General features: G+C 34.8%; 1 protein-coding gene across 1 annotated transcript in view; it reads left to right on the top strand.

Moving 5' to 3' along the window:
- Window positions 1-14,310, top strand: part of PIP4P2 (phosphatidylinositol-4,5-bisphosphate 4-phosphatase 2) — an 85,980-nt gene extending 71,670 nt beyond the window's left edge. Inside the window, exons 6-7 of the mRNA XM_030862861.2 lie at window positions 11,893-11,983; window positions 12,643-14,310. Of these exons, the coding sequence (XP_030718721.1) occupies window positions 11,893-11,983; window positions 12,643-12,786 (235 nt within the window). The 3' untranslated portion in view covers window positions 12,787-14,310. The remainder of the gene's footprint in view (window positions 1-11,892; window positions 11,984-12,642) is intronic.
- The last annotated feature ends 3,467 nt before the right edge of the window (window positions 14,311-17,777 follow it).

Genomic DNA, 17,777 nt, shown 5'->3' with positions numbered 1-17,777 from the left:
TTTCCTTCTTTAAGTTTGGGAAGTTTTCAGCCATAATTTCTTCAAATACATTTTTGATCCCCTCTTCTCTTTCTTCCCCTTCTGGAATCCTTATTATGCATAGGTTGGCATGCTTTATATTATTCCATAGGTCTCTTACATCACTTTCAGTTTTTTTTCATTTAACTTTCTGTCTTCTGTCCTGATTGCATGATTTCCATTATTTTATCTTCCGGGTCACTTATTTGTTCTGCATTATTGTGTTATGTATTGCCTTTAGCTCAGCTTTCGTCTCTGCAAATGAGTTTTCTAATTTTTCTTGGTTCCTCTTTATAGTTTCTAGTTCCTTTTTACAATACTCTGCATTTCTGTCAATAGCCTTTCTTAATTCCTTCAGTATTTTCATTATCCTCTCTTTGAAATTTGTATCTATTAGACTGAAAAGGTCTGCTTCGTTGTTTGTTCTTTCAGGGGAATACTCTTGGTCTTTTAACTGTGAGTGGTTCCTCTGCTTTTTCATTTACTTATATTTCTCTTACTCTGTGAATTTAGGAGAAACAATTATCTACTGTGGTCTTGGAGGGCTATTTATATATAGGGCTGTCCCTGTGTAGCTTGCGTGGGTTTAGTATGTTTGGTGCAAGGGCTGTTTTTAATATGGATGCCTGTTACTTCTTTCTTCGGTGTGTGCTCATTGTTATTTCCTTGATAGGGGGTGCTGGTTGAGGTTGCTGGTTTCTGGTCTTGGGGTTTTTGGCAGCAGCGGGAGGCTCAGGCACACCCCCTGGGGCATGCGATGGGAATGGAGGCAGCTTACAGCCACTCCTGGAGTTCGGATGGGTGGTAGTGGGAGCCCGCAACTACTCTTGGGGTACAGGAGGAAGTCGGTAGGGGGGCCATGACCACTCCTGGAGTCCGGGAGGGCATCAGCAGGGGCCCATGACCATTCCTGCGGTCCAGAAGGGAGTCAGCAGGGGGTGGCAACCACTCCTGGGGTCCAGGAGGGTGTCCGCAGTGGCCCGGCGACCACTCCTGGTGTCTGGGTGGGCTGCAGTGGAGGCTCGGGACCACCCCTGGAGCCTGTGCAGGCAGTATCCTGCCTCTGCAAGCACGTGCACAGGGAAAAAAGCTACAATTCAGGTCCCGCCCCTCCCTAGAGCAGCCCCCAAACAATGGCGACTGGCCTCTAAGGTGGCCCAGGCTTCCTTGGTGTACACCCCCAGCATGGTCACTCTGGATTCCAGCCCCCCGAATCTGTTTCTACACAGCCAACCCCAGTCTTCTCCCTGGTTCTGATCTCTAAAGCCCGAATTCCAGCACACAGTCCCTGCCAGAACCAAAGATGGGCGTCTCAGGCTGGGCTGCTGCAAACTGGCTACTAGTGTTCTCCTCAGAGGCTCTGAAGCTCCCCTTACGTCTGTCCGGGGAGCTGCTGAAAGGGCTTCCCAGGGTGCAGGAATCTTTCCTCTTTCACAGCTCCCTCCCAGGGGCACAGGTCTGGTCCCGACTCCTTTTTCATTTTCATTTTTCTTTTTCTTTTTTTTTCCTGTTTTCTTTTTTCCCACCTGGTTACATGGAGATTTTCTTTGCCCTTTCAGCAGTTTGAGGTTTTCTGCCAGCATTCAGTAGATAGTCTGTGAGAATCGTTCCATGTATAGATGTACTTTTGTTGTATTTGTGAAAGAGGGTGAGCTTCACGTCTGAGTACTTTGCCATCTTGATTGCTTTCCCCACTTGCAAAGTTTAATATATCTGTTCAATCTTCATTTCCTTGTTTTCTGTTTAATATTTGGTTCTGTTGATTACCCTGCTTTTTTTCCTTAAAATTTGTTCTTCTTTTGGTTTCAGACATCACTTTCTCCTGGTTTTCTCCCACTTCTCAGAACATTCATTTGCTATCTCCTTTCCTGGCTCCACTTCCTCTTCCAACTCATTAAATATTGCTATTCTCCAGGATTGGAACCTAATCACAATATATCTGTGCTTTCTCATATGTTTTTATATCATTTATATGCCACTAAATCACAACCAATATATCATTAAATCACCCCAGATCTCTCTTCAGACCTTCAGATGTAAATATACAATCTGTATTCACCATTTGCCTGTAGTTATTTCAACCTGGTGTCCCATAGGCATCTCAAACAGAATGTATCCAACTTGCCCACCTCACTCTGCAAACTAATCGTCCTTGTGTGTTGATGAATAACTTACATTAATGAATGTTTTGCTATCTGCTCAGCTGACCAAGCCAGAAATCTGAGTGTATCTTTATTCACAATATCCAAATGGAAACAGGTCCTGTCAATTCTGTCTCTTGACATTTCAATTCTGTTACCTTATTCTTACTATTTCTATTATATATAGTTCAAGCATTCAGGATCTCTCACCAGGACTACTGCAATAGCTTTCTAATTTATCTCTTGGTCTTCAGCCTTATAGTTCTCTTCCAGTTTATTAGAGTAAAGGTCTCCAAGTGAAAATATGATTTCAAACTCTCCAGCTTGAAACCTTTTTGTAGCTCCCAAATTCATGGCCATAGCATACATCTGTGCAGGTTGTATATTGCACAACCCAAGGAGGTGCCATTGCCATTGTTATTTTAGGTTTTTCTATTAGTGCCATATGAAGTATGCTAAGGAAAGATATTTTATACTTATTGACATAAATGCACCATATAGATTATTACAGGCCCATTGCCTAAAATCCAAAATCAAACTCTAAACTTCTTATCAAGATTTATACAACCTTCCAAGTTTAGATATTTGCCTAACTTCTCTAGTGGTATCTTTATTATGTTTTCTTCTACCTCTACACACACCACCAGCCTCAACAAATTCTTTTACTTCCATAAATATACAATAGAGTTTCTTGCTTTTGTCCCTTAATCTCCTGCTAGGCCTGGAGTGACCTGGCTCGTCCCTTTCTCATTCCTGTTTACTTGGAAAATAACTACTTAACCTCACAAATTAGCTGAAAATCCCTTTAATTTTACTCACTTACAGAAACCTTCTCTGGAAGAAAGGTTATTTTGCTGCTTGTTCCTTGAACAAAAGTATTATTTTTTCTAGCTACTGTTAGCAGCTAAGATGACTTACTCTCCCACCTATTCACATCTTACCCTGCCCTTAAGTTTCACCTAATAAAGCCTTCCCTGGCTACCTCATCTTAAAATTGTGCTTAAATAACACTGCTTGGCACCATCTTTATTTTCCAGGTGTCCTTCACAATGCTAGTGTTTCACAGGGGAGTGTTATGAAGGGGAAGGTAAATAATTTGAAGGGTGAATAATCAGATGTTTGAGAAACCTTGCATGATCTTTTCCTCTTGGATATTCAGTGTCCACATTTTTGTATATTAGAGGCTCTTGACTTTCACATCCAGTAATATGAAAGACTAGTTAACCATTACAAATATCCTTTTAAATGCATTGTTCAGCTCATATGAAAGTTAAGAAAATCCCCAGGGAACAAAAATGGAGAGCAAATGACCACCAGGGCTGTCCTAAGGGTATTTATCAATACTAGGGACCCAGATACTTGGGTTTCAGTGTTCAAATGAAGAATGAGAGAGAAGGCCTTGGTCTTGCAGAAGGTGGAGAGTTGGAATACCATCCATCCCCACCCCCAATAAAGGACTATTCTTCATGAATAGAGTAGGTCAAGGAAAATGCCCACCAGAAAAGGAAGAATACAAATGGAAATTTTTATAAGAACAGTGAATTTCAGGTTTATATTTTACCTGGTTTATATGGTCTAAGAAAACCCAGTCCCAGAAATCATTTTAAAGTAGTTTAAGATTGGTATCATTCTAGGGAGCCTGGGAAAAGCAAATGAAAATTCTCTGTGGATGAAGACATTCCTAAACCATGCCTGCTAGGGTTTCTTATATTAAGGTCTGTCAAAATAAGTTCTTAACAAAAATACCAACATGAGGAAACAAGATACAATAAGCAGAATTGGCATTGATAACAAACAGCATAATTAGGCTTCTAGGAACTTCAGATATTATAATGTTAGCTATAGAATATGTTATAACCATGTCTAAAATGGTTTTTTTTAATAGAAATAAGAGAAGACAGATAAGAGTCTATAAGAAACGAACTGGGCACATACAAAAATCTGTACATAAATGTTCATAGCAACTTTATTCTTAATAGCCTGAAACTGGAAACAACCTAGATGTCCTTCTATGGCTGAATTGTTAAACAAACTGTGATTTTTCCAGACCTTGACATACTATTCAACAGTCAAAGGAATGAACAACAGTTCATCCATGCAACCATTTGGGTGAATCTTTGGGAATTTATGCTGAGTGAAAACCAGTCACACAAGGTGGCTTACAGCATGATTCCTTTTATATAACAGTTTTGAAATGACAAAATTTTAGGAATGGAGAACAGGTGCGTGATGGTGTGGTGAGTACAGGGGGTGGGTAGGCAAGAGGGAGGTGAGTGTGGTTATAAAAGGATCCTTGCAGTGATGGAACTCTTCTGTATCTTAACTGTGGTGGTGGGTACATGAACCTCCACATGGGATAAATTGTACAGAATTAAATATACACATACACACAAATGAATATAAGTAAAACAGGAAATATGAATATCAGTGGATTTTATTAATGTCAGTACGCTGGTTATAATATTGTACTGTAGTTTGCAAGATGTTACCACTGGGGGAAATTGGGTAGAGGATGAATGAGAGCGCTCTGTATTATTTCTTATAACTGCTTTTGAGTCTACAATTATTTAAAAATAAAAAATTAATTAACCCAAACAATAAGCAGGCAGGTTTTGAAAGATACAGTAAAACTTCTGGAAATTAAAAATTACAGAAATGAAAGTACAGTGGAACAAGCTAAACAGCAGATCAGATTAAGTTGACAACTAAAGTTATGGATTGGAAGATAGAGTAAAGTAAATTACCTAGAATCCATCAGAGAGACAAAGATGAAAATAATATTGAAATAAATATATATAAGAGCATCTGATATATTTCTGATCTAGAAGGAAAAACTAGAGAATGGGATAGAAGCATTTTGAAGAGATAATCCCTAAGGATTTTCAGATCTATGAAAGATATGAACCTGTAGATTCAAAAGGAACAATGAAATCCAAGCAGAATAAACAAATATGTTATAGTGAGTTTGCAGACAACCTAAAATAAATAGAACATATTAAAAGCAGAGACAGAAAAGTCAGATTTTTAGTATGAAAAAGATAGCAGCAAACATCTCAACTACAACAATGGAAGCCAAAAAGTTTAAAAATACTTCAAAGTTCTAAGAGAAATTAACTGTCAAAGTGTCTAAACCATCACAGACTAATGAAGGTAAAATAAAGATATTTGCAGATGCAGAACCAACTAACCAGCAGTAACAACCAAAACAGAGTGGTTACCATTCTGATACCCTCACTAAAAAATTGATAAAAGATGAATTTAGGGAAAATATCCCTGAAGAAATTTCTGCTCTGTAAGAATAAAGAAAGTATAAACCAAGAAATTCTAAACATTCATCAGGAACACTAACTATATAAAATACCAAAAACGTAACAGTAATAGTATTAATGCTAACAAATTTGGAGAAACAAAAATAGAATTGAATTGAAATATTGGAACTTCCCTAGTGGCGCAGTGGTTAAGAATCCACCTGCCAATGCAGGGGACATGGGTTCAAGCCCTGGTCCAGGAAGATCCCACATGCGGAGCAACTAAACCCACGAGCCACAACTGCTGAGCTTACGTGCCACAACTGCCGAAGCCTGCATGTGTCCCCTAGAGCCTATGCTCCACAACAAGGGAAGCCACCGCAATGAGAAGTCCATGCACTGCAACAAAGAGTAGCCCCTGCTTGCCTCAACTAGAGAAAGCCTGCATGCAGCAACAAAGACCCAAACACAGCCAAAATTAAATAAATAAATAAATAAACAGATAGATAGATAGATAGATAAAAGAATTGAACTGAAATATTGAAGAACAAGAACATGTAAGATGGGAGTGGAATGCTAAATGAATAAAAATAAATTGTGAAACTTTCTAAATAGTAGGTAGAAAATGAAATAAAAGAATCATAGTCAATCCAAAAGAAGTCCAGAAAAGGGGGTAGAAAAGCAGATAGAGAAACAATAGAAAGCCAAAATACGGTAGAAGGGATAATCAAAATATATTAGTTGTCAGAATATATATAATTAGACTAAACTTGTCAATAAAACTTGCAAGAAATTATCAGACTAGATTTAAGTACATCTGTATGCAATTTGAAGAAGAAACACATGAAATATGAGAACATAGAATGAAAGTAAAAGGTGAAATCATGAAACACTAACCAGAATGAAAGATATACCAGGCAAACACTAACCAACAATAAAATAGCAATAGTAATATTAGTTAAAATAGCAAAGACTGCTGTTCTCTTTTTCCTTGCAGTAGAACTGTCAGTCTTAATGGCCACCCAGCTGGAGACTGCATTTCCTAACCTCTCTTGCAGATAATTGTGACCATGTGTTTATGTTAGGGCCAATGGAATATGAACAAAATGATGAATACATCTTCCTGATACTCTCCTTAAAGACAAAAGCTGCTTGGCCTCCTTTTCTCTCCCTTCCTCCAATTGCTTGGAAAAGGTAACTGCAGCAGAAGACTTGTTACCATATTGAGTCAATGGCAATCATAGAACAGATGTAAAAAGAATTATTATCATTATGGTCACTTCATCAGAAATATAAATTTTGAACTTGAGTGCAACAAATAATCTAACTTTGAAATATGTAAAATAAAAATAGATAATTATAAGGAATCTGCTCTTATAGATCGACATAAATACTACTGACTGAAAAAAAATACACAATGTGAGAGCTGTGAGTTTTTATTGGGGGCATAATGAGGATTATAGCCCGGGAGACTGCATTTCAGATAGCCCTGAGAAACTGCTCCAAAGAGGGAGGGGGGAAGGTCAGTATAATGCAATTTTGGCAAAGGGGGAGTACATGCAGGCAAGCACATATTTTTTGCAGGAGGTTGCTGCTAGTCTCATGAAGATTACCACTAGTCACAAGGAGCAGACATCACCATGAAGGATTTTAGTACTTTTCTAGATACAAGGAGATACAAGAATTGGGCTCATAAAATCTCCTGAAAATATCTAACTATCTGAAGACCTGTTCCGCCAGTTTTTCCCAGAGCACAAAGTGCCTCATTCCTGAACTCCACCCTGAACTCCTTTTCAGGGGATGTTGAAGGTCAGCAGCTGCAGTGACTCATGATTTAATCCTTGTAGAGGTAGATGGCAAGTGCCAATTTGTAGCTGGCAATACAAAAAGCAAAATTGTAATACTTTTAGAAGAAAAGATAAAAAAAATATTTTTATGACAGAAGTAGGAAAGAATTTCCTAGACAAGGCATAAAAAGTATGAACCTTAAAGGAAAAGATTGATAGCTTTGACTATATTAGAAGTACTTTGTGTTACATTAGTATCATTAGTAAATACTCATGATCAAAATATGTTATTAAAGTTGAATTTATAAAAACAGACTATAAGAAAATATGTTCAGTATATATAGCTGCATGGAATAGTATGCAGATTATATAAATGTCATCTATGAATCAGTAAGTTAAAGACAGCCCAAGACAGAGACAATAGGTATGAACAAGCGATTAATAGAAAAATAAAACCAGTAGTCAACCTGCATTTGAAAAGATGTCCAACCTCACTGCAAATTATGGATATACATAATAAAATCACAACGAAATACCATTCACACTCGTGAAATTGTCAAGCATGAGAACAATACCAGGTGTTGAAGGGTTAATGAGGATGTAGGTGGAAGCTCTCAAATAGTGTTGGTGGGGATATAAATTTGGCATTTGTTAAAATTAAAAACATGTCTACAGTACTACCCAGCAATTCTATTCCTAGGTATATGTTTGAGAAATTCCTGCATATGTACATAAGGAAACATGTAAAAGCAAATTCAAAGTAGCCTTGTTATAATAGTAAAAACATTTAAAACAAAACAAAACAAAACCCTGACTGTCCATCAACAGGGAGAATGAGTAAGCTGTGTTATTCCATATAATGGAAGATAGGTGTGCAAATGAATGAAGTAAGTTTCCACATATGACTGTAGAAGAGTCTCATGTAGAGTACTGAGGAAAAAAAGCAAGTCACAGAAGCATACAGTTTAACACATGTACGTATAAAGTTTTAACACTTGCAAAACAATACTATATATTGCATACAGATACCATATTTGTATTAAATGTATGAGATTTTATTGTGCATGTGATAGGTGTTTTTGTCATTGCCTTCTCCCTATGATAAGATGGCACTTGGGTTGTAGAGTAGCAGTAGGTTATTTCTTTCCTGGGAAGATTTTCCAGAGGTAGTGACTATTTAAGTTGAGTGATGAAAAATGAGCATGGGTTTTCTAAGTAGAATTCATGCACTGAAATTAATATACTAAAGTGTGTTCCTTTGGCTCACAGAAAAGCTACTCTGGTATTCACTTAGACCCTTTTGAATTATTGAGTATATTCTAGCAAATTTGTTGCCTTCTAATCCATGGTAGATTAGACTGCCAGAGGCAGATACATAGGTAAATGAGAAATGGTGGCCAGCTGTGAGATATAAGGCAGGAAAAATCACCAAATGCAGACATAGTTATTAAAACTAAAAGCAGTCTAAGGCTAAATGTAACATAACGGCAATGAATCACAGATGCCCTAATAACTCCAGATAGCAGGTTGTACACTACTGCAATTAATGATGACCCCCCAGGTCATCCACATGTTTCTATTTTTCTTCAACTATTCAGGAATTTTTATGATACATATTTGCAATAATATTCATCAATTTTAAAAAAGATTTGGGAATTGAAGCTATTTTTCTGTTATGCAAAATTAACCTTTTGGAATAGCACACTTCTAAATTATGCCTAGTAAGTGATGCATTTCTGTGTTTCATTTATTCAGTAGACATTCTACGAGTAATTTACCATGTGGTAGGCATAATGTGGACACTGGCCATACACAAACAAATCAGATAATTATATCATCCACTAACACAATGTGTGATATATGATATGTGTTAATATATGTTTATTTAGGAAGAGAAGAAAGTACCAATTGGCTTTTTGATCTTTGCTATACTTTTATCATTTTGAAAATTAAAAAAATTAGAAGTAGAGAGAACTGAAAACTACTGGATTTGGAATTTCAATTGAGAAATATATTTTATGAATTTCCCATAGGCTTCTTGCAGTATGTATTAAAAGATTTTTAGAAGTTTAATCTCTTTAATTTTGTAATTCTGATTCTAAAAATTTATCGTAAGAAAACAATGAAAAATAATCACAATGGGAAGAATTAATATTGTTAAAATGGCCATACTACCCAAAGCAATCTACAGATTTAATGTGATCCCTATCAAATTACCCATGACCTTTTTCACAGAGCTAGAACAAATAATCCTAAAATTCATATGGAACCATAAAAGACCCAGAATTGCCAAAGTAATCCTGAAGAAAAAGAACAAAGCTGGAGGCATAACCATCTCAGACTTCAGGCAATACTACAAAGCTACAGTAATCAAAACAGTATGATATTGGCACAAAAACAGACATATGGATCAATGGAACAGAATAGAGAGCCCAGAAATAAACCCACACACCTATGGTCAATTAATCTTTGACAGAGGAGGCAAGAATATATAATAGGTAAAAAGACAGTCTCTTTAGCAAGGGGTGTTGGGAAATTTGGACAGCTGCATATAAATCAGTGAAGTTAGAACACACTCTCACATGATACACAAAAATAAACTCAAAATGGCTTAAAGACTTAAACATAAGATATGACACTGTAAAACTCCTAGAATAGAACAGGGGCAAAACATTCTCTGACATAAATTGTACCAATATTTTCTTAGGTCAGTCTCCCAAGGCAATAGAAATAAAAGCAAAAACAAACAAATGGGACTAATCAAACCTACAAGCTTTTGTACAGCAAAGGAAACCATAAAGGAAGTGAAAAGAAAACTTACAGACTGGGAGAAAATATTTGCAAATGATGTGACTGATAAGGGCTTAATTTCCAAAATATACAAACAGCTCATACAACTCAACAACAAAAACACAAACAACTCAAATTGAAAAATGGGCAGAAGACCTAAATAGACATTTTTCCAAAGAAGACATACAGATAGCCAACAGGCATATGAAAAGATGCTCAATGTCACTAATTATTAGAGAAACGCAAATCAAAACTACAATGAGGTACCACCTCATGCCTGTCAGAATGGCCATCATTAAAAAGTCTACAACTAGGGGCTTCCCTGGTGGCACAGTGGTTGAGAGTCCGCCTGCCGATGCAGGGGACACGGGTTTGTGCCACATACCGTGGAGCGGCTGGGCCCGTGAGCCATGGCTGCTGGGCCTGCGTGTCCAGAGCCTGTGCTCCACAACGGGAAAGGCCACAACAGTGAGAGGCCTGCGTACCACAAAAAAAAAAAAAAAAAAAAAAGTCTACAAATAAATGCTGGAGAGGGTGTGGAGAAAAGGGAACCCTCCTACACTGTTGGTGGGAATGTAAGTTGGTGCAGCCATTGTGGAAAACAGTATGGAGGTTCTCAAAAACCTAAAAATAGAGTTGCCATATGATCCCGCAATTCCACTCCTGGGCATATGTACAGACAAAACTATAATTCAAAAAGATACATGCACTCCTATGCTCATAGCACTATTCACAATAGCCAAGACATGGAAACAACCTAAATGTCTATTGACAGATGAATGGATAAAGAAGATGTGGTACATATATACAATGGAATACTACTCAGCCATAAAAAAGAATGAAATAATGCCATTTGCAGCAACATGGTGATTGCAGCAACTAGTGATTATCATACTAAGTGTAGTAAGTCAGAAAGAGAAAGACAAATACCATGTGATATTACTTATGTGTGGAATCTAAAATATGACACAAATGAACCCATCTATGAAACAGAAACACACTTGTGATTGCCAAGGTAGTTGGTGGGGGAGGGGGATAGATTGGGAGTTTGGGGTTAGCAGAAGCAAACTGTTACATATAGAATGGATAAACAACAAGGTCCTACTGTGTAGCACAGGGAACTATATTCAGTATCCTGTGTTAAACCATAATGGAAAAGAATATAAAAAAGAATATATATATATGTATAACTGAATCACTTTGCTGTACAGCAGAAATTAACACAACATTGTAAATCAACTATACTTTCATTAAAAAAAATAAGCACAGTGCTTTTAAATGTTGCTTACCTGGCATTATTTCCAAGAAGAAAAAAGTGTCCAATACTAGGGAATTGGTTAAGTTATGTTATATTCATCTATCAGAATTCCAGTTTGAGGATACTTAATGATGTAAGAAAATGTTTATGCTAAATTGATAAGTTGTAAAAAATGGCTGGAGAAAAATAGCGGTATTTATGGTAGTGGAATTACAGGTAATTTTCCTTTCTATTCTTTATTCTTATTTTCCAAATTTTCTACACTAAACATATAACAATGGTTATAAATGTAAAAAAAAAAATCAATTTCTATTTGTAAGACAGCACTGATTTTCCATTCTGGAATAGATTGTTTTGGAAATAAATTTTTATCTTGGATGATCATTATTGACCATAGTGAGTTTTTGTGGACTTTGTCAATGATCAACACTTGAATTTTGTTTAAAGCCACAATAATTCACACACAAATTCACCAGGTATGATTTAGATCACTCATTAAAAAAATTATTATGTACGTTCTTGTCTCTCAAGTTGAATAAATAAATAGAAGTATATGTATTACTAAAGCCATAGATAAGTATTCACAAAGATGAAATGGAGAATCTTCATGTAAATACTTAATATTCTGTTTTGTTCTCATGAATTTGCAGTTCCTCTGTGGGTAGTGCACTTCCTCGAAGACGCTGCTGTGCATATATTACCATTGGAATGATATGTATTTTCATTGGAGTTGGATTAACTGTGAGTATTACTCTACTCGCTGTTAGAATTCTTTCCTCTTAACTTTATCAGTAGTAAATGGTGAGGTCTGGAACAGCCTTCATTGATCGCTGAAGAACCTGCCTCCCTCGCATATCAGGCCCAGAAGCTTCTGAAAAACTATGAGCAATCTGAAGCCAATCCATGGGCCTGGAGCTTGCCCATCCAGGTGAAATCATGTCTTGGGATCCCTCTGAAGGTCCTTGACATTGGGAATTTTACCCTCCATTTAACAAAAGCCCATTTGTTTTTATTTAGTGCCAGAACCAATTTTGTCATGGCCAAAGCTGAAGCAATGCTCATTCAGCTATGAAGGTCTGAAAAACCATTCTTCTTTTTATTCAAGTGAAACAGAGATTTATTATCAATATGGGGATGACATTGGGGTTATATAGATTAAATTCCTTTTATAAATAAGATATTTTAATGGAATTTTTGTTTACTTTATAAAGTTTATAGTTAATGTAGCTAGCAATGTCATTTTATTAAATTTTACTCTGTTAGTGGTAGCCAACAAATGCAGCAACTCATATTTTGTTGGGGTTTTGTCATCTTAGGAATATACTTCATAAAAATTGCATGTAAGCCAACACAAGTTCTCAGTTTCTAACCTTTTATTTTTATATTGCTTTTTATTTTAGGTTGGCACCCAAGGTTTTGCAAGGCGATTTCATGCAACCTATGTTTCTTGGGCAGTTGCTTATTTCTTAGGTTTGATCTGCCTTATCCGAGCTTGTTATTGGGGAGCTATAAGAGTGAGTTATCCAGAACACAGTTTTGCATAAGCTTGTTTATGATTTGGTAATGCAGGTGAGAGTATCTAGCAGTTCTGTATAAACTACTCTGGCATCTTTAAATCATTTACCTAATGGATTTCATTCTGGTTTATGTATGAAGTTTTAAGACTTTGGGAGTCTTTTATGAACAAATGCTCATTGTACTACATTATATGCAGATAGGTTGTTTTGCTGCTAAGTTTTCAAGCTCCAAATAATAAACCTTGGTCTTCATGTTCTTTTACATCTCTTAAATATATTTTTGATTTGTTCCCAAATTTTACATATAACATCAACCTTTCATTATTTTTAAATCAGTTATTCCATTACTTTCTGATCTGTATTTCTAAGAAGTGTTTATAAATGTTGGTATAATAGCTTCACATTTATACTTATATTTTAATTAAACAGTAACACAATTGCTTGCTTTAAAATCTAAGCAATACACATTTTGCTTGAACTGCTTACTGTAACTTTAACTAAGATCATAGTGACCTTATTCAGGAAAAAAAAATTTAGTGTACCTTCAAAGACTTGACATTCTTGTCAGATAAAGACCATTTCTAGATACTGTATGCTTGTTTTATGTTGTTTGTAGAAAGATATAATATTTTGGTAGTAATTTAAAATACAAGAATAAAAATATTTATTTGTCCACAGCTGGAGATATGTTGGGTAAATGTTTTTTTCTCAAAGATCACAGGATCTTTGTCTTTGTCATAGGATCTTTTTGTCTTTTATTTTTGTCATTTTTTAATTTACTAATTATGAAAGTTCTGGCCTAGATTTTTGAAATTTAATGTTAATCATCTCTATGTATTCCTTTATGGAGACTGAAGTATTTCACATATTTCACAATATTTAACCATTTACAAAGATGTATCTATATTAGGTTGTCCTCCTTTTCCTTAGATCATGGTAAATTTTTCTTATTGGGATAATTATGGAATACTTATATGTGAAGGGACCCTGTAACATTTTACACTGGCTAAAATATTGAGATGAGATGCAGTTACTTTTACCATTCTTCTCAAATATAGCTGGTTAAATAATTACCAAATTTATTCAAAATACAGATCAAAGACAAAAAGCAACATAGTTTTCTAAGAATTCACTAGGATTTAAGGAATCAGCTCTTGCACTGCCCATCTTTGCAGTTTTGAAAAAGAAATTGCTTAACTGAGAGGTAATATTCTAAAGCTTTTGAAGTAGTAGAATTAGATAATGAGATGCTCTGAGTAAATTAATTGGCTATTCCATGGATAAGAATAATATTTTTAATTATTTATGTTCCTAATTAGTATAAAAATGTACTCATCAGAGAGTTTGGAACAAACTACATGTAAATTTCAAAGAGTAAATGATAAATGTATAAATGCAGTTGCTCAGGATTATATGTACCTTTAAAAATATACTAATAAAGATTATTGTTCAAAAATTACCTTGTTCTATTCCATTTTTAAAAAATAAGAGGTTTTTCTAAAATTGCCTTGAGATCTTACTCTAAAGTTTTCATGTTCAAGAATGCATATAATGTTCCTTTATGTAATATTCGCTTATGTTTTTTCCAGTATTTTCATGCTTTTATTTTAAAAATAAAGATTTTTTTATCCATTTGTAATATACTTGATTTATGAAATGAAAATCTAATTTGTTTATTTTCTTAATGGTTGATTAGTTGTAGCAGCATTGTATATTGAGTAATACATTCTTTCCCCAGTAACTTGAAATCCCACATTAAATTATATGCTACATGATTATATTCCTTTTGGAATATAACTCCATGATAGCAGGAACCTTGGTCTTATTTGCTGCTTTATTTCCAGCATTTAGAAGAATGCCTAGTGTGTATGTGTTCAATAGATACTTGTTGCATGAATGAATAAATGATTGAATGAATTGGTATGTTAAATTCTTAAATGTGCTTGGGTTTGGAATTTACGTTTGTTTCAGGATGTATAGGTAAATGTTTATATAATCTTATGCTAATGAAAAACTTTCTAAGTAGAAGCCCAAAGCAGATATTAATAAGAAAGAAATTCAACATCCATTTATGATAAAAACTCTCAACAAAGTGGGTATAGAGGGAACATACCTCAACATAATAAAAGCCATATATGACAAACCTACAGCAACATCATACACAACAGCAAAAATCTGAAAGCATTTCCTCAAAGATCAGGAAAAGGACAAGGATGTCCACTCTCACACTTCTTTTCAACATAGTATTGGAAGTCCTAGCTACAGCAATCAGACAAGAAAAGGAAATAAAAGGAATCCAAATTGGAAAGGAAGAAGTAAAACTGTCACTGTTTGCCAGTGACATGATACTATATATATAGAAAATCTTAAAGACACCACCAATAAACTACTAGAATAAATGAATTCAGTAAGTTGCAGGATACAAAATTAATATAAGGAAATCTGTTGAATTTTGTACACTAAAAACAAACTATCAGAAAGAAAACAGTCCATTTACAATTGCATCAAAAAGAATAAAATACCTAGGACTAAATCTAACCAATCTTTTACAGAAGGTAAAAGACCTATACTCATTAAACTGACATTAATGAAAGAAATTGAAGACAACAAAACAAATGAAAAGATATACCATGCTCATGTATTGGAAGAATTAATACTATTAAAATGACCACAGATTCATTGTAATCCCTATCACAATACCAGTGACATTTTTCACAGAACTAGAACAAATTATTCTAAAATTTGTATGGAAACACAAAAGACCCCAAATAGCCAAAAGAATCCTGCAGAAGAAGAACAAAACTGGAGATATCATGCTCCCTGGCTTCAAACTATACTACAAAGTTGCAGTAATCAAAACAGTATGGTGCTGGCACAAAAACAGACACACATTATCAATGGAATCAAAAATCAAGAGCCAAAAAAAAAAAGAACCAAGAGCCAGAAATAAACCCACATGTATGGTCAATTAATCTACAACAAGGAAGGCAAGAATGTACAATGGGGAAAGACAGCCTCTTCAATAAATGGTGAACAGCTAGATGCAAAAGAATCAAACTGGACTACTTTCTCACAGCACGTACAAAAATAAACTCAAAATCGATTAAAGACTTAAATGTAAGACCCCAAACCATAAAACTCCTGGAAGAAAACATAGGCAGTATGCTCTTTGACATCAGTCTTAGCAATGTTTTTATGGATATGTCTCTTAGGCAAGGGAAACAAAATCAAAAATGAACAAATGGGACTACATCAAACTAAAAAGCTTTTTCATGGCAAAGGAAACTAACAACAGAACAAAAGGCAACCTACTGAATGGGAGAAGATATTTGCAAACAATATATCTAATAATAGGTTAATATCCAAAATATACAAAAAAAAAACTCATAGTACTCAACACCAAAAAAAAAAAAAAAACAAAACAAAAATTGGGCAGAGGACCTGAATAGACATTTTTCCAAAGAAGACATATGGATGGTCAACAGACATATGAAGAGATGCTCAACATCACTAATACCAGGGAAAACTACAGGATATCACCTCACATCTGTCAAAATGTTTATTATAAAAAAAACAACAAATAGCAAGTGTTGGTGAGCATGTGGAGCAAAGAGAACCCTTGAGCACTACTGGTATGAAAGCAAATTGGTACAGATACCATGGAACACATTATGGAGGTTTCTCAAAAAAACTAAAAATAGAACTACCATAGGTTGCTGCAATTTTACTTCTGGGTATTTTTGTGGAGGAAACAAAAACATTAATTCAAAAGGTATAGACAACCCTATTTTCAGTCCAGCATTATTTATGATAGCCAGGACATGGATGCAACCTAAGTGTCTATCAACAGATGAATGGATAAAGAAGATGTGGCATATATATTCAATGGAATATTACTTAGCCATAAAAAGGATGAAATGTTGCCATTTGTGACAACATGGATAGATCTAGAGAGTATTATGCTAAGTGAAATAAGGCAGACAGAGAAAGACAAATGCCATGTCATTTCACTTATATGTGAAATCTAAAAAACAAAACAAACATAACAAAGCAGAAACAGAGGCACAGATACAGAGAACAAAAAGGTAGGTTTGTGGGGGGATGGGTGAAATAGATGAGGGAGATTAAGAGGTACAAACTTCCCATTAGAAAATTAATAAGTCACAGGGATGTAATGTATAACATAGGGAATATAGTAAATAATGTTTAATAACAATATAGCGATAGGTGGTAACTAGATTTATCATGATGATCATTTTGTGATGTATTAAAATATCGAATCATGTTGTACACCTGAAATGCCATATTGTAAGTCAGTTATACTTCAATTAAAAAATACATTAATAGGAAAGGATTAATAGATTGTATGATTAAAAGAAAAAAAATCATAAGTAAAGCCAAAAGACAAACTGGTGAAGATCTTTTCAAAATAGTATAAAGAATTACTTTTTTTAATACAAGAAGAGACTAAAGGCATGAAAAAGCAATTCACAAAAGAAGAAATACAATAATTAATAAACACCATCTTTTTAAAAAATTTGCTAATGATGAAAGACTATACGTTAAAAACTAAGAATTTCACCTACCATATTAACAAAAGTTAAAAAGCAGTAATATTCCTGCAATTTTGAAGATATGGGAAGGTACTTACACACACACACGAACACACACACACCTTCTTTGACCTAGTTATTCTGTCTCTAAGAATTTATCCTAAAGGTGTTATGGATAAGATAACAAATATATATGTACAACAATGTTTATCACATTTTTATTTATAATGGGGGTTAAAAAGAAAAAAAATGTCTAAAAATTCAATAATGTGGACTAGGTGAAATAAATTATGGTACACCTATACTGTAAAACAACAGGCAGTCATTAAAAATATGATGAAATTTTTCATCTGTTCAGTTGGAATGGTTTACAAAATATTGTGGGACAAAATCAGATCACAAATCAATATGTAGAGTATAATTCACTTTAAAAAAATGATTTTACATGTTATGTGTTGAAAAAAC

Source organism: Globicephala melas, chromosome 17, assembly GCF_963455315.2.
Source record: "Globicephala melas chromosome 17, mGloMel1.2, whole genome shotgun sequence".
In the NCBI taxonomy this organism is placed as follows: domain Eukaryota; kingdom Metazoa; phylum Chordata; class Mammalia; order Artiodactyla; family Delphinidae; genus Globicephala; species Globicephala melas.
This window is presented reverse-complemented; position numbering and strand designations above follow the sequence as displayed.